The 13,646-nt window shown below is 35.1% G+C and overlaps 1 protein-coding gene across 5 annotated transcripts in view; it reads right to left on the bottom strand.

Moving 5' to 3' along the window:
- Positions 1-237: 237 nt before the first annotated feature.
- Positions 238-13,646, bottom strand: part of CUL3 (cullin 3) — an 87,335-nt gene continuing 73,926 nt past the window's right edge. For all 5 annotated transcript variants that reach the window (XM_077868980.1, XM_077868982.1, XM_077868979.1 and 2 more), the window contains 4 exons: positions 12,950-13,084; positions 6,833-7,019; positions 3,317-3,462; positions 238-711 (listed from right to left, as the gene is read on the bottom strand). In XM_077868980.1, coding sequence (XP_077725106.1) covers positions 580-711; positions 3,317-3,462; positions 6,833-7,019; positions 12,950-13,084 — 600 coding nt within the window. In that variant the 3' untranslated portion in view covers positions 238-579. The remainder of the gene's footprint in view (positions 712-3,316; positions 3,463-6,832; positions 7,020-12,949; positions 13,085-13,646) is intronic.

Raw genomic sequence — 13,646 nt, forward strand, 5'->3', positions numbered from 1 at the left:
TAGAAGATTAGTAAGTGCAAGTGGTAGAATAAAGCATGCTCAAATGTATGCTTGGGTCTTTGTATATTTATCAAACCTTTAAATTAAACAAGACTAGCTAAAGAAGTGTCTTAAGCAGAGCAAGATAACTGGGAACTGTGTCATTTCTTTTACCATTTTTGTTACCCAACTTATACAATGCGCAAAGTGCTAAGCAACACTACAAAAACACATTTACATCAACACTGAAGACCTGGGGAAATGAAATCCAACAATTTTATTTTTATGAGCTGTATTTTCTAAATTTTTGTTTTATTTTTTCCTGTTTCCATACAGTATTGAAAACAAAACGCGGCACATTCACATTTTCCCGAGGAACTGTAAAGATGATCTCTACAGGGATAAACGCTGTAAAGCCTGAAGCTCAATCAATTGATGTTGAAAACTCTCAAAGGGAGTAAAGGCTTGATCTGAATGGTCTAGAACATGTACTGTAATTTAATAGAAGAGATGGTCGTCTTAATATTTAATGATTTAAAAGAACTTCTCAGTCCATGCGAAGAGTACAGTCCAAGGATAAATCAAATTTCTGAACGCATTTTATGCTACATATGTGTATACTTTGCGATCCTCAGGTGTTCGTGCCAAATATTCTCTTTCAATAAGTCCTTCAATACGTTTCTTAATAACAACTGGACTTGGTAAGAATCGAGCCTTCAACTGCTGAGTTACCTAAAAGAGAAAGTAAAAAAAAAAAACTAATTCCTACCAGAAAAATTTAAAAATGTGTAACATTTCCATTTAAACACAACCAAATTCCTATCTCTGAATACAACTGACATGTCATTTTTCATTTTAAAATTCAGATCAAACTTTAGTAATTTGATTACCAAAGTAAAAAATTTAACCTAAAATTAAAAACGGTTTTATTCGAAAATGTTAACATATGGATTAGAACATTAGAAGGTGAACACAGAAATGGGTTAGTAGTGGAGTTAGTTGGAATGTATTAGCATGAAATGAATAGCACACCATGGTTTAACCATTTTGGTGCTATCATCTATAACTTCTGGGTTATTCTCCCAATTCATAGATTTGGGAAGCAGACTGGACTCCTAAATTCAAATCCTAGCTCTCCCACTTACGGGGTACTGGGATGCTGGGACCCTGCAAAAAGTAACTGAAGGTCATGAAGTCGTTGCACATGCTAAAGAGTTAACAGTGCCACCTGGTCCACTGTAATTGCTACCGTTGTCATTCTTTTCTCCAGCTGCTGTTGGGATTCCAGGTACTGTGACATTGGTAATAATAACAAAGTAGCTACAGTAGCAGCTGAAGTCTCACTGTGCTCTACCAATCAATCACTGTATATATTAACTTATTTAATGCTCTTACCCCTGGAGCAAAGTAGGCTGTGTATCCTTTTACAAATGAGGAAAATAGATAGGAAGACTGACAGACACTAGAAGAACCAATTGTTAGAGATGAGACTCTAAACCTTTCTGCCCCCAATGTTCACGCTTTCCCTAATGACCTACCCTGCCTTTCTTACAGAGCACTCATCCATCCACAAGCCAGCTTTCTTTCCTTTTATTCCAGTTGGAGAGTTCATTTCCCAAGGCCATAAGGGATGACAATTCTCTGAAGTCCGAACTTCAGTACTTCCGTCTCCAACTAAAATCTATCTCCTTTATCACTCCAGTATCAACAAACTTGTTCTCAACCCCAGTGAGATCCCTCATTCTCTGATCCTTTCTTCTAAAGCTACTAACAACTTCTTTGACCTCACCTCCTTGACAGGGTCTTGCCTGCTTGCAAGATCCCTTCAGCTATACTGTCAACAGCACACTCCAACTCTTGTATTCCTTTGGTTCTTTCCCATTAAACACCCACTCCACAGTTACTACATCATTCAGAATCTACTAGTCGGGTCGTTGCGGAGTAAGGTCATTGTTTTTACAACTGTGGGGTAGATCGGGAGCCTAAAAGATGCAGCCTACAGGCCAAACACAGCCCTGCTGCCTATTTTTGTAAATCCTTACTGGAACACAGCCACACTCATTTGTTATCAGTGGCTGCTTTCGCACAACTGGCCATTAGGAAAAAAGGCTGCCACTTCTCTGGTAGACACTGATAACACATACTTAATGTGTTCATGTTCAGCCAGTTTCTGAGCACCATCACTTCACATCCAGTTTCAGCTTGCAATTCCTCAAACTCCCACCACCTTCCACATACACATTTATTCACACTTGTATCCACCCTTGGTCAGCACATTCCCTGCACCCTGCCCTGGGTTCTCCAGAGGCATGGTCAGCAATCTCTCTCTCAACACATCCACCACACACCTGTGTTCCCTACACAGTCCTCTCATCTTTCCTTCCCTAGACTTGGAATCATCAACTGTCCTGCAAGCCCATTTTCTTTCAAGTATTCCTGTTTTATTCTTAGGATATAAACATGCTAAGTATCTTCCCATCAGAACAACAAAATCCAGGACACCTCAACTGAACACTGAGTCCTCTTTTATTGCTCTCTGCCCCTTCCCACAAGCTAGCATCTCAAGGGATGAGGCCCTTACTTGGTGCTTTCAGCTCCATGTCCTTCTCGAAGCACTACCATTGATGTCACACTACCAGAAATGTCACTCTACCAGAGGAGTGAAAATTGCTGGGGAAAATGAAATGAGTTGCCTAATTACCGACATGTCATGATTTCTGAAATTACTGACCAATCACTCATGTAATTCTCTTCCTCTTCCATGTGATATAAAGTTAGCTTGTACAAAAAGCAGCACAATGCCTCCCCCTCTATTTAGCGTTTAAGCCAGAAACCTACACATCCTTGACTCCCCTCATTTCTCATGGCCAGTCAAGAAGTCCTGTCAATTCTATTTCCCATTCATCTTCACTCAGCTCTCTATTCTCTACCAATACTTTCTTCTGCCCTAATTATTTCTTACCTATTTCCATGGTTTGTCAGTGGGGCTTTCCCTCCTTAGTTTTGGAATTTATAATATGTAAGCACTCAACAAATGGTAACAATTATTTTTAGCAATAAAGGTAGCTTAACACAAAAGTATTAAGTAGCAGTGAAAAATTTTTATTGTGTGATAATATTCTATGATTTTTATTACAAATATATTAGTTTTTAAAGTGTGCATTTAGTGTGTTTAATAATCAAGTAAGTGCCATACTTTTAATGATAAATGTTACCTGACTCTGGCTTCCTAATTTTAAAATTGTATTTTTAACAACTTGAATACAGTACTTTGCTAAATTTGTACTGTTTATATTATTGTTTTTCTTATATTAATCTAGTGTTGAAGCGCTCTCACCTCTGCTACTAACACGTTGTGCTGCATCTTCTTTCTGGATTTCATTATCCGCACGATAGCAGCTTCGATCTCATGTTTTCTGTCGTCATCTACTTTCTGCCTCGTTTCTTTCCTTTCTGGGTCAGATTCACCTTGTTTGGCAGCAACTGAAAGAAAAAGACACCATGTAATTACTATGTAATGAAAAATGCAGTTTTATAAACAAAGATTATAATTTGGTAGTATCTACGTAGAAAAACCAATTGCAACCTGAGTATACACACTAATTCAAGTATACATTCAAAAGATTTAATTCAAACATTTTAACAAATATTTAAATAACAATCACTGAAATAGAAATCTTGCAATTTTAACTTTTACTTTTTATTGAATATTATTAAATATTAGGAATTAATTTTATAGAGCTAATAAAAACAATTTTATTTTTATAAAATATAATGATTCCTCTCCTAGAAGAAAAGTGGTAGTTGGATATATTTAGTAGAAAAATTATCGATAATTTTCATTGAAGGCCAACTAGTATTTTACCAACATGATGAGAAGATATTGTAAGAGGAGGAAAGAGTTATGTGTTGCCAAGATGCAGTTTCCTCAAGAAATAGAAGTATCACTGGATGTCAGTTAACGGAACTCCATAACAAGTAATTTATTTGTACCTCTCACAGATTACCTAACAATTTCCTATATCATTAACTTTTATGTCACAATCTCATTATCACTAATGCATACTCTATTCCAATCTTCTGGTGAAGATAAGTCTTACTCTTTTATTCCCTACTGTCTTCAATGCAATTGCTCAGGGATTAAATATAGAAGCCCTTTTCTCTTACAACTCTGCTCTAATTGAAGTAACAGAGAAAGAAGAGTGGCAACTCATTTTTTCATTTATTTGGTCATCAAGGGGAGATAGATATGAAGTTTCTTCAGGCAGAAATCGAAAAACTACAGAGGCACATAAGACATTGCTGACCTAGGCATGGCAATGCTCTGTATAATTTACAGGATCATTCTGGTGTGTATATCCATTCAGCTGTGTCTAATTAGAGCCCCGTAGTTAAGAATTTGACATTCAGTAGTTTTCCCCAAGTTAAAAAGACAACCAACACCTTAACAAAAAGAGTAATATTAGATATTAAGATGACTAAGAAAAAATGCTTTTCTTCAAAAAAGTCAATGTTTATATATATATAACAGAAGTATTAGTTTATTTTTTATTTTATTTTATTTTTTATTTTTTTTTTACAGAGGTACTAGTTTAAAATAAATAGAAACTAAAAAGACATAAAAATCAATGTAACGGGGGGATGCTGGAGTGGCTCAGTGGTCGAGCATCTGCTTGCGGCTTGCAGCATGATCTTGGGGTCCTGGGATAGAGTCCCACATCAGGCTTCTTGCAGGGAGCCTGCTTTTCCCTCTGCCTAGGTCTCTGCCTCTCTCTCTGTATCTCTCATGAATAAATAAAAAAAACCTTAAAAAAGAAAAAAAGTCAATGTAACAGGGAATCCCTGATTGAATCCTGGATCTAAAAAGTAAGATATGAAAGGCATTTTTAAAAGATTTCATTTATTTATTTAAAGATTTTATTTATTTATTCATGAGAGATAGAGAGGCAGAGACATAGGCAGAGGGAGAAGTAGGATCCTCACAGGGAGCCTGATGCAGGACTCGATCCTGGAATCCCAGGATCATACCCTGAGCCAAAGATAGATGCTCAACCACTGAGCCACCTGGGCATCCCTTGATTTATTTATTTTAAAGAGAAAGTGTGAGCAAGTGGCGGGTATGGGGAAGGGGCAGAGGGAGGAGATGGGGGGGGGAGGAAGGGGAGTGGAGAAAGAGGGAGGGGGAGAGAAAGAGGGAGAGATCGAGTCAGATGCTTTACCAACTGAGCTGCCCAGGCACCCCTGAAAGGCATTTCTGAAACAACTATGGACAAATAAACATGCATAGAGTTATTATTTTTCTTGAGTGTGATATGGCATTAAAATTATTTTGGAAAATAACTTAGTCTAAGGAAATAAATATATGCTGATGTATTTGAGGTGGGGAGAAATGTGATGTTTGCTAATGGAATCTGGAATTACAAAGAGATACTTATTTAGGGTAAAGCAGGGTGAGGTCTGGTAATTCAGATATATGTATATCACCACACATCTTCCACTAAATCCAGGATACAAATAATTAAAAAAAATTTTTTTTTTTAAGATTTTATTTATTCATGACAGAGAGTGAGAGAGAGAGAGGGGCAGAGTCGGAAAAAGCAGGCTCCATGCAGGGAGCCCGATGTGGGACTCGATCCTGGGTCTCCAGGATCACACCCCGGGCTAAAGACGGCGCTAAACCGCTGGGCCACTGGGGCTGCCCACAAATAAGTCTTGAAATGTAAAACCTGTATCTGCCCCAAACTATAAAGTCTATGTCTTGAACTGGGGAAAACAAGGTTATTTTATTACATGACTCTCTAGTATAGTTTTACTTTATTTTCAATTTACATCTGTGTCCAAACATGGGGCCATTTTGGTGACGAAAGACTATGATAAGGTCTGCAACTATAGGGCAAACTAAGCAATGCTGCAGAAGAGAGATACCACTCTGCTCCAGAAGGCATACAAATCCAATCAGAGTCAAAAAGGTCAAAGTTTTTACAAAATGCTTCTGAATGAGTGTAATCTGGCAATCAATTACATATTTGACATAATTTTTGAAGACTTTATCTTTTTATTAATGTATAATGTACATACAATTTTTTAAAATCAAAAGAAGCCATTTTAAAAACTTATTTTGAAGTACTGTTTTACTACATAGACTACATACATAGCTGCAATGGATGAAGGCAGCCCTGGGAAGCATATCTAACACTAAATTTGAAATCAGGGAGCAAACTCTGTTAGAATTTTAAACATTAGCAAAGGTAAAGTGCCTTTTCCCCCCTTAAATACATAGAAAACACACATCTTACATGATATTAAATATATAATAAATAGGATGTTCATTATTAACTAAAAATAAAAACATACTAAAAATTGTTTATAATAGGATCATTTCTGTTTTTAAATTAGAGAGATAATACAGGTTTTAAGGTTTTGAAACTTCAACAATTATCTATCAAAACATAAATAAGCTGCTTCTAAGAATCACACTAGATAATCCCCAACTTTGAAAACTCTGTAAACAGTTTTAAAAATAGATGTTTTTTATTAGTTAACTCAGCCAGTTAAGAACAATTATTTTTTAAGTACTAATATATTAAGAAAACTATATTTCCTTGTTGAAAATCATATGGAAAGAAGTACCTTGTTCATACTACCAATTACTTTTGAAAATGCTTACTATACTTGGATTCAACTGTATTTTGACAGAAACACATATGCATAAAAACTACTTTATTTCTTAAGCCTATGTGTCATGCAGCGCCAGAAAAGCATTACTTTTCTAAAAGACAGAAATCGAACAGATGATAAGTTCTTTAAAGGAAAAAGTATCATGTTTGTAAGAGGAAAATATAATTCTAGATACCTGTTTGAATCTTGACTCTGTGTAGTTTGGATGTGAACTGATCATTAACTGTGAATATGTGGCCATTTTCTATTTCCTTGGACTTGGGTTCTTTTGTAAGAACCCGCTGTGTTGGTTTACCACAGGCGAGGGACTGCAGGGCTCTAACAAGTTCTCTTTCAGGGATATCTGTTTCTTGTTGAATTTCCTGAAATTTCATCAGATTGACATAATTAGACTTTTTGAAAGGTTATAGATTAGTTAAATTAGTAAGTAAAATTGACCAAGCAGTAGTAGTCAGAGGTAATTCCATTAAAGAGATCATTCACAATAAAGAGTTTATGACAAAGAATCAGGACACGTGGCTAAAAAATCTCACTTATTTGAAGAATCTAGAGAAAAAGGTGATTCAAATCATAAGATACTAAAACAATACGTACTTTGTTTCAGGAAATACAAGGCCTGGTCTAAAAATGTCACATCCAGCAGAGATGATTACTGACGTGCTTTAATATTTAGGTAAAAATAAAGTGTTAACCAACTTACGACGGCTAATTTTAAAAATACTCTACACTCTTCCTTCCAAGTTGATTCTGCTCAGCAACTTCCTTCATAGAAAGCAGCAAACTGAGCCTGGGCTAAGGCCTTCTACTATAAAATCAAAATTTATAATCTAAGTTGACCATATTTACTGTCTGTATGACCACATTAAAAAAAATACCTGGTAATTAATTCTAAATATGAAAAATAGTAAGAAATCTGTTTTGAGGTGCAAGTGATAATTTTTGCAACATACTATGTATGAACAAAGTGTAATAGTGGGAAAAAACCAGCATGGGAAAGAATGAATGTGTAGTTTTTTAGTTCATTATACTCCTCTTAGATCCAGGGGACAGACAGTAAGAGAACTGTACACATATAGGACTTAGTTCCTACACTTGGTAGGTGAGGAGACCAAGTTTTCCCATTAGGATATACAGCTCTAATTTACTGTAGAGAGTTATTTCTTTCTCAAAAGCAGTTCAGGAAGAATGGACATGAAGATGGAGACACTGAGTATGTAACTCACCTGCAGTCACTCTCTCTTTTACAAGTCTGAACAACAGCTCAGGTTGCTCTAAAGGACTGTCAGGTGAGGGAGGATTGAGAGAAATGTCAATTTAGTGATGATGAGGCCTCAAATGATCTATGTCTACCTATGTTAGCCACTTCAAATGCTATAAATGTTAATTCCAGCAAATTAAATAGGTGCTGTTATCAGAATGTTGATTATAATTATTATGTACATGCTAAAAGTGACTTATTTACATATTCTATTATTTTTTATTCTATTGTTTAATCATACTCAAAGAAATAGAAATACCTTCTCAGATGATATTTTACAATTACAGAGCATTCCCAGAAGGGACTATTGCAATTCAGTGTGCATCCATCATGACATTTCCTATACATCTATATACACACACACAGGAAGACAAACACACATGTATGGACGTGAACATGCCCATTTATAATGGCATAAATGTTAAACATCAATGGGATACACGTGATTTTTTCCCATTTGGGCATTTCTACCCTTTCATATTCTTTTGCTTTTATTGCCCTTTTGGTAGAAGTCTTCTAAATTTGTTAGAATGATTCCTAGGAAGATTATGGTTCTTACTAAAATATCACTTTCCTCATGTCATTTTCTTATTAACTCTGATTTATAGAAAAGTTAATTCTTCAACTGAACTCTTTTCAGAGAAATGTTCTCAGTTGATAATCATAATTGACAATCACATTGTCTACAAATTTTGTCACCTCCGGGTATTTTATAAAACTCCTTTTTTCTTTTCTTCGTGTGTTAGGACCTGTAGAACAATGCTGAGTAACAATAATAAAAGCAGGTATCTAAAACTTATTCCTAACTTTAATGGGAAGGGGTCTAATATTTTACCACTAACTACTGCTTGCTTAGATCTCTCATTAGATATATCCTTATGATATTAAAGGCATCTCATTCTATTCTTAGGTGGCTAAGAGTCCCCCATGTCTAGAAAGTATGAAATGGAGATGGACTTCTACAAATGTTTTTTGTACATCTGTAGAAATCATTGATTTTCTCCTTGAAATGTCTGGCAATACAGCAAGTACTCAGTTAACTTAATCATTATTATAATAAAACCTTAACTATACTAACAAATCCCCCCCCCCCTTTTTTACAAATTCCTTTTTTATATTCTAGGAATAAATCCTATTTGTACACAATGAATCATTCTTTCAATACACTGAATATGACTTGCTAGTATTTTATTTAAGATTTGTACATTTAAAGTTGAATAGCCTATAGCGCTGTTTGTGCATTTTCTTTGTTCACTTTTAGTAATAAGGTTATGCTAGCCTCAGATATTTCCCAAGAGCAGTATGTGTATTCTGTTTCTGAGTTTAAAGTTCTTTGTGAAGCTTTCAATTTTAATATGCTAATAATGAAATCTTCTGCATCTTCTTTTTTATTGTCTGGTCATTCAGTACATTTGAGGGACTTCTGTGATTGTGAAATATTTCACCTTGTACTTTCAACCATTTTCCTTTATATGATGTGAAATTGTATCATTAGTGATTATTACAAATTCTTAATGAAGTATCAATTGTCACTGTAGTTTGTTTTCTATTTATATTCTACTGCCTGACATTAATTTCACTATTATCCATAATTAGTTTTTACATTTCATACTCATTCTTAGAAAAATTTAAAACGTGTATTACAGAACATTCAGAAAAATATGTACTAATACTCCTATCTCTTTCAAAAACCAAATGCTAGTTACTGTAATTCAAGGTATAGACTACTGCTTTATGCATTTCCTGATTTCAGTTGTTTTAAATCATAATACAACTTCTATTCATTAAAGAAATACAGAAAAAGAGAAAAAAGTCTCAGCAGCTTGACTACTGTGGATTAAATGTGACACTATGAATAAATGCCAAGTTTTACAGGCAGCTTCCAAGAAGGCCTGTAATGATCCTGATATGTTTTAACCCTGTGCAATCTCCTCCCTGTATCAGGGCTGACTTGGGTGATCAAGAAAATCAGAAAGCAACAATATGTCACTTCAGGTTCTGCCTGGGTCTCTTGGATGGCTTAGGGAGTAGAGTTAGCCACCAGGATGCAAGGTGAGTCATGTCCTTGGTAAGACCCATGTGGAGAGAAGCTAAGTCCTCTTTATCAACAGCTGAAATGAATTTGCCAGCCTTGTGGAAGGAAGAGTATACTAATAGCTTGGAAGTGTATTTTCCAGCCCCAGACAAACATTAGATGCCTGATGCCCCACCTGACATCTTCACAACCTCACGAGAAACTCTGAGCCAAAAATACACTACCAAGCCCCTCCTAAATTTTTAACCCACAGAAACCAGGAAAGATAATGGTCAGGAGTTGTTTTAAACCACTAAGTTTTAAGATGTACTACTAAAAAAGTATTAAATACATTTATAACTATCTTCTCTAATTTGTGGAAATTTGTCAAAGAGCCGGCTAATAATAACTTATGCAGCACACTTTAATGAAACATACAGTAAGAGTACAAACTTTAAGTGCCTTCTCACAATGCCTCCTGTTCAAGATGCAAGCACCCAGAAGGCTTTGGGAGCCACAGGAATGGCATTCTACATATGCCATTTATGCTCAGGCATCTGGGTTTGTGACGTGGCTAAACTGTGAAACATTAGAGGAATTTTCTGCTTAATTTTACCTTCTACTTAATGATGCTCATCGGCATCAGTGATCCCAAGCCAGTTTGGGAAAGGGAAGAGTAAGTCTGAACCACTAAAATTACTAGTAATTCTAAGAATGCCTTTAGAAAATGAGTTTATATTCTTGTTTCTCTCATTATTTTCCCCAACTCTTTGCAAACTAGGACTCTGAAAACCAATATTAGCATTACCAGTTTATTTTGCTTAAAATATATGACCCAGGGCAGCTGCAGATTAAAACATCCAAGCTGTTAGAGATAATCTAACTCCACCTCTGAAGAGGCTTATGACTTGAGTAAGGTACTCAATACTTGCGCTTAATCAATATCCTTGGTACTAAATCACATGTAACTTGTGCTTGACATTTAAGGTTACTCCCTAGGTAAGACACATCCAGAAATATGTAAGAACAAAACCTCTGGACTTTGCCACTGACCTAAAATATTTGGGTTTCAAAACACTTCCTTGAGGTCTACCACATAAAAATGATCATCTCTTATGTATATCTATTACATAAATGGAAGTATGGAGGTAGGCATTAAAATAGGCCTACAATTTAATTTTGCTCTAAATTTCAGACTCTAACATGTCTACGTTCATCCAAATTTGCAAATTGGCTTTCAATTAAGTATAAATAGGGCAGTAATTTTACAGCTTTTCCAAATATTTATTCTTCATTTTAAATTTAAACTTAAGGTTCACATGATCTTTATTTCAACATACTCATTAAAGGTATGGGAAAAGACCAACTGAATTTAATGTAATCAAGTTACTTAATGGAGGAAAAAACAAAAAAAAGATGGGTATAAAAAAGAAATTTACATTATCAAGGTAATGTAAAAATAGCCTAGGGATAGACACAGAAATCAATGAAACAGATCAGAGTGCAGAAACAGACCCACACATATATAGTCAACTAATTTTTTCATAGAGATGCCAAGGTAATTCAAAGGAAAAACAACGCTTTCGGCAAATAACTGAATATCTGTGTGTGAACAACTGAATATCTGTGTGTAAAGAGAAACAATTCTTTATTTTTATATGTATTTTCAAGGTATCTCTACTCTCAACATGGGGCTCGAACTCTCAATTCTGAGATCCAGCTGTATGTTCTGACTGAGCCAGCCGGCCACACCAAGGGGGGGAAGAATTCTTAATCCTTAATCTTAACTATATAAAAAAAAATTAACTTGAAACTGATCATAGACCTAAATGACAAAGTTAAAACTAAAGTCACTCAGAAAAAAATACAGAAGAAAATCTTTGCAACCTCAGGATAGTCAATATTTCTTAGCTAGGATATCAAAAGTGTGAACTACAAAAGGAAAGAAGTGGCAACTGGACTTTTTCATATTAAAAACTCTGCTCTTCAAAAAGTATCATTTAAAGAAAATGAAAATGCGACAGACTGAAAATATTCTCAGTACGTAGATTTGACAAAGGATTTGTATCCAAATTTATAAACACCTTTTGTAACAACCCAATAAAAACAGGAACAGACACTTCATCAAACAAGACATGGAAGTAGCACAGGAATACACAAAGGATGCTCAACTTCTTTATAATCATCAATGAAAGGCAAATTAAGTCCACGAGATACAATTACAAACCAAGTTAAACAGTTAAAATTGAAAGACTATTAAATTTTGTAGAGGATGTAGGGCAACTGGAACCCTCCTATACTGCTAGCAGGAATGTAAAATAGCACCACAACATTTTGGGACACAGTTTGGGTCTCCTAAAAAGTTCAACATCTCTCTCTATTCCTAACAGTCTAAATCTGGGAAAAACCCAAAAGTCTATCAACAGGTAAAGAAAAGTAAAGAAAATGTAGTAAATTCGTATATTAGAATATCACTCAACAATAAAAAAAGGAATGAACACGCTAACATAGGTGAATCTCAAAAATATGTGATGTGAGAGAAACTGGACAACAGTAACACACATTCTATTATTCCATTTATATGAAATTCTAGGAAGGCAAAAGTAATCTACAAGATAAAGCAGACCGCCAGCAGTCTGAGGACGGGGGAGGGAACTGATTGCAAAGAAATATAAAAATGTAAGGGGTATATATTCTGTATCTTGATTGTGATGGCACGTACACAGGTAAGACATCTGTTAAAACTCATCAAATTACACACTTAGATGGGATATGTTTTGTCATCTGAAACTTACACTTCAATAAAGTTGATTTTTAGCAAACTAAATGAAATGGGACCCAGTAAGTGTATGATGTTCATAAAATTCCATAGCCCAGTTTTATGCTGTTTTCTTTAATGGTACTCAAACGTTACTTAATAGTAACAATAATACTCAATTACTTTAAAGGTTACTCAAATAAGAAAGATTCCAGTAACAGAAACAATACAGATGCTTAAAATGTACATAACCAACCCATACCTCAAACGTGTATTTTTCTCTATTATTAAAGAGCATTAATATGGTCATCTGGAAAGTGGAGACCTGCAATATGTGCTTCCGTGTATTAGAGCCAGTCACTTGTGCCCCTCCAACACCAACTTCGGATCCATCTTCCTGTTTTGTTTTTTTAAAAAATATAAACAAGATATAATTATCTCCTGATAACTCTAACCGTACATTTCAAACACAAACACTGTAATATCCAACTCTCCCCTTAGCAAAACTACATAACTTATTCCTACATAAAAAGGAAATGTTACTTCAAAAAATGGGTAAATGTGGGTAAATGCATAGGTATGTGCTGACACATACTAAGTCTTCAAGTACTGTCCTTTTTTTCCCCATCATGAACATTTTAATGTATCTGAGCAAGTAATGAGTTAACAAATCCTTAAAATTATAGCTAAAATCATTTTAATACGACACAATGGGATCATAATGGACTTAAAAGACAACACTGCCATTATACTGCTATCAAAAGTAGTGGGGGTTTTCTTCAGTGTGGTCTGATCACAGTAAGAGAGCATGCAACAGCACAGGATTGGGGAATGGGGGGTGTCTCTGCCGTCCTTAAGCCTTTTCCTGCTCTATGATTTAAGTACAAAAATAGAAACTTTAAGTCTTCAGTAATTAACATATGAACTGTTTTAAAAAACCCCTTATCTGTTTAACAAAA

This window comes from Canis aureus, chromosome 24 (genome assembly GCF_053574225.1).
Source record: "Canis aureus isolate CA01 chromosome 24, VMU_Caureus_v.1.0, whole genome shotgun sequence".
In the NCBI taxonomy this organism is placed as follows: domain Eukaryota; kingdom Metazoa; phylum Chordata; class Mammalia; order Carnivora; family Canidae; genus Canis; species Canis aureus.